This window comes from Salvelinus namaycush, chromosome 27, assembly GCF_016432855.1.
Source record: "Salvelinus namaycush isolate Seneca chromosome 27, SaNama_1.0, whole genome shotgun sequence".
Lineage (NCBI taxonomy): Eukaryota > Metazoa > Chordata > Actinopteri > Salmoniformes > Salmonidae > Salvelinus > Salvelinus namaycush.
This window is the reverse complement of record NC_052333.1, coordinates 14,184,027-14,199,112: the sequence shown is the minus strand read 5'-3', so window position 1 is coordinate 14,199,112 and position 15,086 is coordinate 14,184,027. Positions and strand designations below refer to the sequence as shown.

Sequence of the window (15,086 nt, the reverse complement as noted above, 5' to 3'; positions counted from 1 at the left end):
AAGCACCTCCCTCCTCTCTCCAATCCCCATCTTTCTCAATACGTCATTGGTCTTGGCACCATACCCACATGTTTTTGCCATTCCATTCACTAGGTAAGAGCCCAGATCCTCCATGATATTGTATGTAGACACTGCTGTGGGACAGTGTGTTCCTTCTAGGATTGACAGAGCTGTGATCCATTTGGAGCAGCCCTCCGAGATGAAGGTTAGCTTAACAGTGAGGGCCTGCACCTTCTTCTCTGTTTCCAGCTGGCTGAGGAGGTTTGTGACTGCCTGGGATAATGACTTTTCTGCCAACAAAAACTCTCTGTACAGATGAACATGCTCTGCATGGTACTTCACTGCCTCAAACCAGCTATTCCATCGGGTGCTCACTGCTCCAGGAGGAGCCTTGGCCTGCACAAACTCCTTCATAATGAGGAAGCTCACCCATCATCTCTTTCTGGCAGGCTTCTTGAAGAAGACCGATCTCATCCATCTCACAAGTGATGCAACTTCAGAGAATTATTTGTAGTGCTGCCAGGTCTCACCCACCAGATTGATGACATGGCAGAGACAGGTTACATGGACACTGTTGGGCATCACTCCTTTCAGAACCTCCTTGTATGCCTTCAGGCAGTAGGAGGCATTATCTGTGACCACTGCCCAGGCATCATTCAGGTTCAGATCGTTGCTGTGGAGGGAGGCTAGTAAAGCTTGGGAAAACGTTGAGTAGTTGCATCTGTCCATGAAAATGACATCCACCAGGAAGTACTGGTTTTCAACACCTGCAATGAAAGATAAGGAAAAACTTTAATTATGTTTTAACCAAAATAAATGTTATTTAAATTTCAAGTGTAAACACAATATAGATACAGCGATAGTCAGCTAGATGGAGAGGCAGACAGCTGCTGACATTATGCATCGCTATATTTCACCACGATAGCTTGTCGTTTGGAATATCACAATTTGCATGCGGAGAATTTAACTTGCAGAATGTAAATGTAGGCTATTGCAACGGTATATTAATAGGCTGTTAAGTTAACTCACCAATGACGATGTTTAGAACGCTGAAATCCCTTGCATCTGTCTCGTCAACCACCACCGCAAACTTCTTCCCACGGATCTTCTGTAGAACAGCAGTCATATGTTGGTCAAACACACTGGGCAGGTGAGTTTGACGGAGACTGCTCTCATTTCCGGGCAACGCTCCTCCCTGTTTTCAATGCTTCACTAGAAACGGCCTTGGCTTTCTTAGCTTTTCTAAGGGGATGTCAGACTCGGCGCACACAGCCACAAAGTCCTGAATAAATTCTTGTCTTGAATCTGCTGATGCGCTTGCACAAGTAATGGTTGTTTGAAGAGGCATGCTCTGGCTAACACGGTGCTTTTCCTTGTTCTTCACATGGGCTTTAGACTTTAAGTGGTCATCACACACTTATTTTTACGGGTCCAATCAATAGTATATGTTGACAGAATTTGCAAAACAGCTTATCGCCTGACCCATAATAGTCCGTTGGGTATTGCTCTGCTCTGAATTTAGGGGTTAGGGTCAACCTTTTTTTTTTTTTTGACGACTTGGGCGTCTGACGGCCTCTTCGACGACTTGGCCAGAGCAGACGGCCTCTTCGAACGTGTTTCTCAAAGTGACAGCCAAGTTGTCCCCCCCCCTCAAAACACCCCAATCGAAAACTGAATTAATTCTCTAGGCCTACTCGTCTGTAATTTTACAATTATGAAATCATTTAGGTTACTACAATAATTAGGCCTACTTTTGATTTTTTTTTAAAGAAGAAGAAAAATTCTGCAATATTCTGGAGCTCTGTCAGTGACAATTGGGTTCTTGGTCATCTCCCTGACCAAGGCCCTTCTCCCCCAATTGCTCAGTTTGGCCAGGCGGCCAGCTCTAGGAAGAGTCTTGGTGGTTCCAAACTTCTTCTATTTAAGGATGATGGAGGCCAGTGTGTTCTTGGAAATTTTTTGGTACCTTTCCCCAAATCTGTGCTTGAACACAATCCTGTCTCTGAGCTCTACGTACAATTCCTTCGACGGCATTGCTTGGTTTTTGCTCTGACATGCACTGCCAACTGTGGGACCTTTACATAGACAGGTGTGTGCCTTTCCAAATCATGTTAAATCAATTGAATTTACCACAGGTGGACTCAAATCAAGTTGTAGAAACATCTCAAGGATGATCAATGGAAACAGGATGCACCTGAGCTGAATTTCCAGTCTCATAGCAAAGGGTCTGAATACTGTAAATAAGGTATTTCTGTTTTATTACATTTGCAAACATTTCTAAAAACCTGTTTTCGCTTAGTCATAATGGGGTATTGTGTGCAGATTGAGATTTTTTATTTTATTTTAAAATACATTTTAGATAAGGCTGTAACAGTGCCCTTAAAGCATCAGACTATACGCACACACACCCATGCACAAACACGCATGTACACACGCACACTCAGACAGTGACACGCAAAACCACACCTGCTAAACACACTAACTCAAATGAAAGGAGGAAAGATCTGATGTGGAAGTCACACAGAAAATGTAATAAAAAAACAGAATGCTCTCGCTCTCTTATTACCCACAACCCCTGTGAGATGAAGGCATGGCCTTTGTCTGGAATGCATCTCTTCCGTGTGTGTGTGGTGGGAGGTTAGTCTTAATGTACTTCATGTCCTTGCCCCGTGTCATTCATAGATCTGTGTCTGTATGTGTGCTTGTGCGTGTGTGGACAGACGATAGAAGTATCATCCGAGTAGATAAGAGGGGGAGAGCGATTGGAGGGTGTTTAGCTTTTAGCGGGAGGTGTCTGATTTTATAGTCAATTATTCAAGAGGAAATGAGCTTCATAGGCCAGCGACTGTAATTAAAGATGAGCTGCCCCACTCTACGCCCACATCAAAGAGACTGGGGAGCCCCCTCTAACCCTCCACTGGAGCCCCCTCTACCCCTCCGCTGGAGCCCCCTGCTCTGCTCTCCTCTCCCTGTTTTACACCCATCTCAAAACAGAGTTGAGTGGTTGGAGAGAGAGCAAAACAGAGTTCATTCTCAGAGGTGAGGGGGAGGTTGTGTGTAGGAATAGGAGGGCTCTCACTAGGCAGAGTTTGGGGGGAATTCCCGGCAGATAGTTAAATTGGCTTCATTATATTTGAGTAATGGTTTTCGATGACACAGAAAATAAAGTTGCCAGATATGAATGACTGTGTGTGAGTGGGATGGGATGCCTGCCATAATTTGTTTTGGGGAATTTTGGGAAAGTGTGTGTGTGTGTGTGACACATAATACCTGGAATGTCTGTACTTATGTTCCATGTCAAACTCCCCACATCACATCTTATCTAAAGAGAGAAAAGGTTGTTTGTTCTGGATCAAAACCTCTCGTTTAATTGTGGTTGATTAGTTAAGTTAGCTGAACTACAACAACAGTAAGTGGTCTATGTTTAGAAGATATCTTGTCATTAGTTATACAAGCAAATGTTCATGAGTTCGCAGAACTATTACAGTACGCGTAGTGAGTCAGTGTTCAAATAGTCTTAGCCAAACTCATTTTAGACATGCAGGAAGAGACTAGTGTTAATGTAAGACATGTTGTTGTCTGATGCGGTACATCTGAGGAGATGGCTAATGTGTACACTGTACAGTACGGAGCCGGTTATGTCCCATCAAACTTCATCTTTTATGTCTGTCTGTTTGGGATTCCTGTGGTTCTCGATCGTCTTTTATCACCTGCAAATAACCGGTTGCTAAAGAATGAAAGAGCCTGAAACAATTCAATCAAACAGGACAATCGCCAAGGAAACATGTCGGGCTAAATCGTCTGTAACACAATGGCTTATTATTTTTACACTTAAGGTGAAACACCTGGTGGTGTTCCAGAAACACCTGTTGGTGTTCCAGAAACTGGAAACATCCCGGGCTGGGACAGGGAACAGGGCGAGGAGGGTGCTGGCTGCTGAGTGGTTCCTCAATGGAACCATTAAAGACAAAGGCACAGATGTCTGGTGAGTGGGAAGGAGGGAAGGTATTGGTTTCTCTCTCTCCTTTTCACTCAGATTGCCTTTCTCCCACCACTAAGCCATTAGTCTTCTAGAGTTTGGACAGTCAACCACAAGAAAGTTGTTAGCACATCTGTCTGTCTGGTGGAACAGTGTAAGTTCAACAGATGTCATCAGACTGTAGACAGACTGCTTCTCTCTGGCTGATGGCCATCTCTCCCATTTACACCCTGCCGCCCAACAAAACCCCGATGAGGGGGGTAGACCTAACCCTGTCTCTGCTCATGAGGGGCAGTGGGCTGGAATACAGGCTGTTTATAAACCCTGTGATATCCCCCTGCCAGTTTAGCAGGGCAGGCAGACTGCTCGATTCACAGCTCTACTCTGATTTAAAGGGATACTGTGAGTTTCTGGCAATTAAGAAGTTTTTCTACTTACCCAGAGTCAAATGAGAATGTTTACTACTTTTCTACTTGCTACAGGTACCTGTAGACTTCTTCTTTGCACTAACACTAGTTAGCATTAGCTCGCAAAACTACCTCTAACTTAGGTAAATACAAAAATGGCTTGATTGCCAGAATCTTCCAGTATCCCTTTAAAGGAACTTGGTTAGGTACAAATAAGAGAGAGGAGGAAGTTCTAGTGTTCTTCAGTTTAAAAAGTACCCAATAGTCATACTTGAGTAAAAGTGAAAGTCACCCAGTAAAAGTCTAAAAGTATTTGGTTTAAATATCCTTAAGTATCAAAAGCAAATGTCATTGCTAAAATATACTTAAGTATCGAAAGTAAAAGTATAAATCATTTCAAATTCCTTATCTTAAGCAAAGCAGACGGCACCATTTTCTTGTTTTTAAAATTGACAGATAGCCAGGGGCACACTCCAACACTCAGACATCATTACAGATAGCCAGGGACACACTCCAACACTCAGACATCATTACAGATAGCCAGGTACACACTCCAACACTCAGACATCATTACAGATAGCCAGGGCCACACTCCAACACTCAGACATCATTACAGATAGCCAGGGGCACACTCCAACACTCAGACATCATTACAGATAGCCAGGGGCACACTCCAACACTCAGACATCATTATAGATAGCCAGGGCCACACTCCAACACTCAGACATCATTACAGATAGCCAGGGGCTCCAACACTCAGACATCATTACAGATAGCCAGGGGCACTCTCCAACACTCATACATCATTACAGATAGCCAGGGCCACACTCCAACACTCAGACATCATTACAGATAGCCAGGGGCACACCACAACACTCAGACATTACTACAGATAGCCAGGGGCACACTCCAACACTCAGACATTACTACAGATAGCCAGGGGCACACTCCAACACTCAGACATTACTACAGATAGCCAGGGACACACTCCAACACTCAGACATTACTACAGATAGCCAGGGACACACTCCAACACTCAGACATTACTACAGATAGCCAGGGGCACACTCCAACACTCAGACATTACTACAGATAGCCAGGGGCACACTCCAACACTCAGACATTACTACAGATAGCCAGGGGCACACTCCAACACTCAGACATTACTACAGATAGCCAGGGACACACTCCAACACTCAGACATTACTACAGATAGCCAGGGGCACACTCCAACACTCAGACATTACTACAGATAGCCAGGGGCACACCACAACACTCAGACATTACTACAGATAGCCAGGGGCACACCACAACACTCAGACATTACTACAGATAGCCAGGGGCACACTCCAACACTCAGAAATCATTACAGATAGCCAGGGGCACACCACAACACTCAGACATTACTACAGATAGCCAGGGGCACACTCCAACACTCATACATCATTACAGATAGCCAGGGCCACACTCCAACACTCAGACATCATTACAGATAGCCAGGGGCACACCACAACACTCAGACATTACTACAGATAGCCAGGGGCACACTCCAACACTCAGACATTACTACAGATAGCCAGGGACACACTCCAACACTCAGACATTACTACAGATAGCCAGGGACACAATCCAACACTCAGACATTACTACAGATAGCCAGGGGCACACTCCAACACTCAGACATTACTACAGATAGCCAGGGGCACACTCCAACACTCAGACATTACTACAGATAGCCAGGGGCACACTCCAACACTCAGACATTACTACAGATAGCCAGGGACACACTCCAAAACTCAGACATTACTACAGATAGCCAGGGGCACACTCCAACACTCAGACATTACTACAGATAGCCAGGGGCACACTCCAACACTCAGACATTACTACAGATAGCCAGGGGCACACTCCAACACTCAGACATTACTACAGATAGCCAGGGGCACACTCCAACACTCAGACATTACTACAGATAGCCAGGGACACACTCCAACACTCAGACATTGCTACAGATAGCCAGGGACACACTCCAACACTCAGACATTACTACAGATAGCCAGGGGCACACTCCAACACTCAGACATTACTACAGATAGCCAGGGGCACACTCCAACACTCAGACATTACTACAGATAGCCAGGGGCACACTCCAACACTCAGACATTACTACAGATAGCCAGGGACACACTCCAACACTCAGACATTACTACAGATAGCCAGGGGCACACTCCAACACTCAGACATTACTACAGATAGCCAGGGGCACACTCCAACACTCAGACATTACTACAGATAGCCAGGGGCACACTCCAACACTCAGACATTACTACAGATAGCCAGGGGCACACTCCAACACTCAGACATTACTACAGATAGCCAGGGACACACTCCAACACTCAGACATGACTACAGATAGCCAGGGGCACACTCCAACACTCAGACATTACTACAGATAGCCAGGGGCACACTCCATCACTCAGACATCATTACAGATAGCCAGGGGCACACTCCAACACTCAGACATCATTACAGATAGCCAGGGGCTCCAACACTCAGACATCATTACAGATAGCCCGGGGCACTCTCCAACACTCAGACATCATTACAGATATCCAGGGGCACACTCCAACACTCAGACATTACTACAGATAGCCAGGGGCACACCCCAACACTCAGACATTACTACAGATAGCCAGGGGCACACTCCAACACTCAGACATTACTACAGATAGCCAGGGGCACACTCCAACACTCAGACATTACTACAGATAGCCAGGGGCACACCACAACACTCAGACATTACTACAGATAGCCAGGGGCACACTCCAACACTCAGACATTACTACAGATAGCCAGGGACACACTCCAACACTCAGACATTACTACAGATAGCCAGGGGCACACTCCAACACTCAGACATTACTACAGATAGCCAGGGGCACACTCCAACACTCAGACATTACTACAGATAGCCAGGGGCACACTCCAACACTCAGACATTACTACAGATAGCCAGGGGCACACTCCAACACTCAGACATTACTACAGATAGCCAGGGGCACACCACAACACTCAGACATTACTACAGATAGCCAGGGGCACACCACAACACTCAGACATTACTACAGATAGCCAGGGGCACACTCCAACACTCAGACATCATTACAGATAGCCAGGGGCACACCACAACACTCAGACATTACTACAGATAGCCAGGGGCACACTCCAACACTCATACATCATTACAGATAGCCAGGGCCACACTCCAACACTCAGACATCATTACAGATAGCCAGGGGCACACCACAACACTCAGACATTACTACAGATAGCCAGGGGCACACTCCAACACTCAGACATTACTACAGATAGCCAGGGGCACACTCCAACACTCAGACATTACTACAGATAGCCAGGGACACACTCCAACACTCAGACATTACTACAGATAGCCAGGGACACACTCCAACACTCAGACATTACTACAGATAGCCAGGGGCACACTCCAACACTCAGACATTACTACAGATAGCCAGGGGCACACTCCAACACTCAGACATTACTACAGATAGCCAGGGACACACTCCAACACTCAGACATTACTACAGATAGCCAGGGGCACACTCCAACACTCAGACATTACTACAGATAGCCAGGGGCACACTCCAACACTCAGACATTACTACAGATAGCCAGGGGCACACTCCAACACTCAGACATTACTACAGATAGCCAGGGGCACACTCCAACACTCAGACATTACTACAGATAGCCAGGGGCACACTCCAACATTCAGACATTACTACAGATAGCCAGGGGCACACTCCAACACTCAGACATTACTACAGATAGCCAGGGGCACACTCCAACACTCAGACATTACTACAGATAGCCAGGGGCACACCCCAACACTCAGACATTACTACAGATAGCCAGGGGCACACTCCAACACTCAGACATTACTACAGATAGCCAGGGGCACACTCCAACACTCAGACATTACTACAGATAGCCAGGGGCACACCCCAACACTCAGACATTACTACAGATAGCCAGGGGCACACTCCAACACTCAGACATTACTACAGATAGCCAGGGGCACACCCCAACACTCAGACATTACTACAGATAGCCAGGGGCACACCCCAACACTCAGACATTACTACAGATAGCCAGGGGCACACTCCAACACTCAGACATTACTACAGATAGCCAGGGGCACACCCCAACACTCAGACATTACTACAGATAGCCAGGGGCACACCCCAACACTCAGACATTACTACAGATAGCCAGGGGCACACCCCAACACTCAGACATCATTACAGATAGCCAGGGGCACACCACAACACTCAGACATTACTACAGATAGCCAGGGGCACACTCCAACACTCAGACATTACTACAGATAGCCAGGGGCACACTCCAACACTCAGACATTACTACAGATAGCCAGGGACACACTCCAACACTCAGACATTACTACAGATAGCCAGGGACACACTCCAACACTCAGACATTGCTACAGATAGCCAGGGACACACTCCAACACTCAGACATTACTACAGATAGCCAGGGGCACACCACAACACTCAGGCATCATTTACAAACTATGCATTTGTGTTTAGTGAGTCTGCCAGACCATATGCAGTAGGGGTGACCGCGTGTTCTCTTAATAAGTGCGTGAATTTCACAATTTTCACAATCCTGTCATCTCCCCCATCGCTTGTAATTATCTCCCCATATCATAACCACTAGACTACTCCGTGTGTGTGCACATACATTACATATTTACTATCACTGTGCTAATGTGTGTTGGTGAAATCTACAATATTTCATCCATGTAAAGATATGAGGGACTGCAATCATGAGCTGTCCAAAGGGACGGCCTGGTGGCATTATCTACGTACACACACACACTCACACTCACACACACACACCAAGGTGACCAGAAACTGGGGGGTGGGGGGGTTCTGGGTAAAGTGAATCAGTGATTTATATGTAATCCATGAATGACATCATATTAATTTCATCAGAACAATGATTTAGGTACTTCTTCTCTTATCAACCTCCCTGCTCTCTATAATAATATTTTGTGTGTGTCGGGAGTACAGCGGGGTGGATTAAGAGATGAATCCATAGCGTTGGTGAATTCACGCCAATTAAGAGACACATGGCGATGTTTACATTCAGCATGTCTGTTATTTGTCAGACACGGCGCCGGTTACATCAACGTAGAACAAAGAGCCTGCTGGATCATATTAATGAGCTGACCAATATATCACGGTCTCACAGGGGGAGTTGACGAATGGTTTTGAGGCATGCCCAGTGAATCTGAAATTGCACTATATTGCTGTGCCGTATTACCAAGGTAGGCTTAGTGCTTTGGGTCAGAGCTGTATATGATGCCATTTCGGACACAGCCACATTATCTGTTTGTTATTGTTGTTGCTGTGTTTTCATGCACAGTAATATTCTCTGTTTGTTGTTGTTGTTTTAACAGGAAGTCAGAGGAGGAAGTGGACATGGACAAGGTGACAGCTGCCATGGTTCTGACCAGCCTGTCCAGCAGTCCACTGGTCAGGAGCCCCCCTGTCAAAGTCAGCGGTGAGTCGACCAAACATGCTTTTATATCATTTATTATTGTATCCTCTTTTTAAACGGGTGATCCCATTAAGGCGGTAGGGTAGCCTAGTGGTTAGAGCGTTGGACTAGTAACCGAAAGGTTGCTAGATCGAATCCACGAGCTGACAAGGTAAAAATCTGTCGTTCTGCCCCTGAACAAGGCACTGTTCCTAGGCCGCCATTGTGAATAAGAATTTGTTCTTAACTGACTTGCCTAGTTTAAATAAAGGTAAAATTAAAATAAATTAAGATTCTCTTTAACCACTGAGTTTTGTCCCAAGACGGCAACAATCAAACATTTGATCAAACAAACATTTGCGGAGGTGATCATGATAGCTAGCGTCTGTACGTGTCGTTTTGCGTGCTCTGAACGAACTGACAAAGGAAGTTGTTTTTGGTGAACCATTTACTGTTTCATATACATATCCCCTTGCTGAGGTCACGTCATGATGAGGACATGATGAGACTAGTGCAGCTATAGAGATGCATACTGTATGTATCTCCTGAGTGCACCTCTCCCACCAGGTAAAGATGAATGCTGTCTTTGATCTCTCTGTTCCGTCTCCACCTTCAGATTGAATTAGAAGTGCTGAGTGGTTTGTCACGGTGAAATCTAAAGGAGAGTTTCTCTTCATCTGCTGTAATGTACCTTATATGAATCGCAAGACGTCTCAACTAAGTCCCTGGAGTGAAGCAACTCTAAATGAGGTCTTGTTTGTTGTGCCACTCAAAATTGCACTCTTTCGACGCTGGCCTACACACCATCCATCCCACCAGCTTCTGCTCCATGGGAGACCGGGCTTTTAGCAGTGCAGCCCCTTAACTCTGGAACTCCATCCCTCTCCATGTCATAACCTCACAATCTATACACACTTTCAATAACACATTGAAGACACACCTCTTCACACCGGATTATCTGTTGTCTTAGCTTTTACCCCCTGTCTAGTTCACTTCCCTAATAAGTCTGTTATCATATTTAGTGTGTTCTCTGGTTAGTCTTTCATAATGTTTAGTGTAATTTTAGTCTTGTTTATTTTAAAGTATGATTTTATTGCCTTTTTAACTTGCTGATGTATCTCTATGTAAAGTGACTTTAGGTGTCTTGAAACGCTCTTAAAATAAAGTATTATTAAAACTACTGCATACATTGAAAGTCGATGCAGCTGAAATCACCGTTAGATGCATGTGTTTCTGAATCATATGTCATCTCAGTGACAATTGTTGCTTAGAGGACTCCTAAATAGTTGAGTACTAAGTTTGAGTACTTTTCTGACTCTCTCTCTCTCTCTCTCTCTCTCTCGCTCGCTCTCTCCCCTCCAGAGGGTCTGAATGGCTCGTGGAAGGAGAGTGGTGGGGGCTTCACCCCCTCCAGTTACAGCAGTAGTGGCTATTGGAGCTGGAGCGGCCCTAGTGACCAGTCCAACCCGTCCACCCCCTCCCCACCGCTATCTGCAGACAGCTTCAAGCCCTTCCGCATGTCCAGCATCAACGGCCCACCCCCCGACGACGCCATCGACGAACAGGATGGCAGCAGCCTGCTCTTCGACGAGCCAATCCCACGCAAGCGCAAGGTGGATAGACCGATTTCATTTCACCATCTAAAAATACAATTCTAGCCACACAAGTGGATATACTCGATAACCCATAGGATAACCCATAGGATACCCCATAGGATAACCCATAGGATACCCCATAGGATAACCCATAGGATAACCCATAGGATAACCCATAGGATACCCCATAGGATAACCCATAGGATACCCCATAGGATAATCCATATGATAACCCATAGGATAATCCATAGGATAACCCATAGGATAATCCATAGGATACCCCATAGGATAATCCATAGGATACCCCATAGGATACCCCATAGGATAACCCATAGGATAACCCATAGGATAACCCATAGGATAACCCATAGGATAACCCATAGGATAATACATAGGATAACCCGAAAACAGTTAACATAATGCTATTGTGGTCCTCTGAGGACCACACAGAACCAACACTTGATTAGATCAATGTTTCAAACACTTCTGACTGTTGTACATTTTGAATTGGTAGTAGGTTGATTTAAGAAGGGGTTGTACTGCAGTATCAGTGATCTTGACAAGACAGAGGATGTCCCAAAAGAAGGGAGTTCCTGCTAGCTACTGTAATACCTCCTTCTTGAACTCCGTGACATTGGGAGATGACATGCTGACTGAGGTAGAATTTGGGACACAGGGTAAAAGTGACAGACTGATCCTTAGACACGTGGCAATGCCTCATCAATCAATCAATCAAGTTTATTTTATATAGCCCTTCGTACATCAGCTAATATCTCGAAGTGCTGTACAGAAACCCAGCCTAAAACCCCAAACAGCAAGCAATGCAGGTGTAGAAGCACGGTGGCTAGGAAAAACTCCCTAGAAAGGCCAAAACCTAGGAAGAAACCTAGAGAGGAACCAGGCTATGAGGGGTGGCCAGTCCTCTTCTGGCTGTGCCGGGTGGAGATTATAACAGAACTATGCCAAGATGTTCAAAATGTTCATAAGTGACAAGCATGGTCAAATAATAATCATGAATAATTTTCAGTTGGCTTTTCATAGCCGATCATTAAGAGTTGAAAACAGCAGGTCTGGGACAGGTGGCGGTTCCATAACCGCAGGCAGAACAGTTGAAACTGGAATAGCAGCAAGGCCAGGTGGACTGGGGACAGCAAGGAGTCATCATGCCCGGTAGTCCTGACGTATGGTCCTAGGGCTCAGGTCCTCCGAGAGAGAGAAAGAAGGAGAGAATTAGAGAGAGCCAAGATTTTCAAAATGTTCATAAATGACAAGCATGGTCAAATAATAATCAGGAATAAATGTCAGTTGGCTTTTCATAGCCGATCATTAAGAGTTGAAAACAGCAGGTCTGGGACAGGTAGGGGTTCCGTAACTGCAGGCAGAACAGTTGAAACTGGAATAGCAGCAAGGCCAGGTGGACTGGGGACAGCAAGGAGTCATCATACCCGGTTTGCCGTGACGTATGGTCCTAGGGCTCAGGTTCTCAGAGAGAGAGAAAGAAAGAGAGAACGAGAGAATTAGAGAGAGCATACTTAAATTCACACAGGACACTGGATAAGACAGGAGAAGTACTCCAGGTATAACCAACTGACCCTAGCCCCCCGACACATAAACTACTGCAGCATAAATACTGGAGGCTGAGACAGGAGGGGTCAGGAGACACTGTGGCCCCATCCGATGATACCCCCGGACAGGGCCAAACAGGAAGGATATAACCCCACCCACTTTGCCAAAGCACAGCCCCCGCACCACTAGAGGGATATCTTCAACCACCAACTTACAATCCTGAGACAAGGCCGAGTATAGCCCACAAAGATTTCCACCACAGCACAAACCAAGGGGGGGCGCCAACCCAGACAGGAAGATCACGTCAGTAACTCAACCCACTCAAGTGACGCACCCCTCCTAGGGACGGCATGAAAGAGCACCAGTAAGCCAGTGACTCAGCCCCTGTAATAGGGTTAGAGGCAGAGAATCCCAGTGGAGAGAGGGGAACCGGCCAGGCAGAGACAGCAAGGGCGGTTCGTTGCTCCAGAGCCTTTCCGTTCACCTTCACACTCCTGGGCCAGACTACACTCAATCATATGACCTACTGAAGAGATAAGTCTTCAGTAAAGACTTAAAGGTTGAGACCGAGTCTGCGTCTCTCACATGGGTAGGCAGACCGTTCCATAAAAATGGAGATCTATAGGAGAAAGCCCTGCCTCCCGCTGTTTGCTTAGAAATTCTAGGGACAATTAGGAGGCCTGCGTCTTGTGACCGTAGCGTATGTATAGGTATGTACGGCAGGACCAACTCGGAAAGATAGGTAGGAGCAAGCCCATGTAACACTTTATAGGTTAACAGTAAAACCTTGAAATCAGCCCTTGCCTTAACAGGAAGCCAGTGTAGGGAAGCTAGCAATATGATCAAATTTCTTGGTTCTAGTCAGGATTCTAGCAGCCGTATTTAGCACTAACTGAAGTTTATTTAGTGCTTTATCCGGGTAGCCGGAAAGTAGAGCATTGCAGTAGTCTAACCTAGAAGTAACAAATGCATGGATTAATTTTTCTGCATCATTTTTGGACAGAAAATTTCTGATTTTTGCAATGTTACGTAGATGGAAAAAAGCTGTCCTTGAAACAGTCTTGATATGTTCGTCAAAAGAGAGATCAGGGTCAAGAGTAACGCCGAGGTCCTTCACAGTTTTATTTGAGACGACTTTACAACCATCAAGATTAATTGTCAGATTTAACAGAAGATCTCTTTGTTTCTTGGGACCTAGAACAAGCATCTCTGTTTTGTCCGAGTTTAAAAGTAGAAAGTTTTCAGCCATCCACTTCCTTATGTCTGAAACACAGGCTTCTAGCGAGGGCAATTTTGGGGCTTCACCATGTTTCATTGAAATGTACAGCTGTGTGTCATCCGCATAGCAGTGAAAGTTAACATTATGTTTTCGAATAACATCCCCAAGAGGTAAAATATATAGTGAAAACAATAAGGGTCCTAAAACGGAACCTTGAGGAACACCGAAATGTACAGTTGATTTGTCAGAGGACAAACCATTCACAGAGACAAACTGATATCTTTCCGACAGGTAAGATCTAAACCAGGCCAGAACTTGTCCGTGTAGACCAATTTGGGTTTCCAGTCTCTCCAAAAGAATGTGGTGATCGATGGTGTCAAAGGCAGCACTAAGGTCTAGTAGCACGAGGACAGATGCAGAGCCTCGGTCTGACGCCATTAAAAGGTCATTTACCACCTTCACAAGTGCAGTCTCAGTGCTATGATGGGGTCTAAAACCAGACTGAAGCATTTCGTATACATTGTTTGTCTTCAGGAAGGCAGTGAGTTGCTGCGCAACAGCTTTTTCTAAAAATTTTGAGAGGAATGGAAGATTCGATATAGGCCGATAGTTTTTTATATTTTCCGGGTCAAGGTTTGGCTTTTTCAAGAGAGGCTTTATTACTGCCACTTTTAGTGAGTTTGGTACACATCCGGTGGATAGAGAGCTGTTTATTATGTTCAACATAGGAGGGCCAA

The 15,086-nt window shown here is 45.5% G+C and overlaps 1 protein-coding gene across 2 annotated transcripts in view; it reads left to right on the top strand.

The window, feature by feature from the left end:
• The window catches only part of LOC120022848 (zinc finger protein 704-like), a 101,855-nt gene that overhangs the window by 72,976 nt on the left and 13,793 nt on the right, over nt 1-15,086 (top strand). For both annotated transcript variants that reach the window (XM_038966887.1, XM_038966886.1), the window contains exons 3-4: nt 9,890-9,993; nt 11,332-11,582. In XM_038966887.1, coding sequence (XP_038822815.1) covers nt 9,890-9,993; nt 11,332-11,582 — 355 coding nt within the window. The remainder of the gene's footprint in view (nt 1-9,889; nt 9,994-11,331; nt 11,583-15,086) is intronic.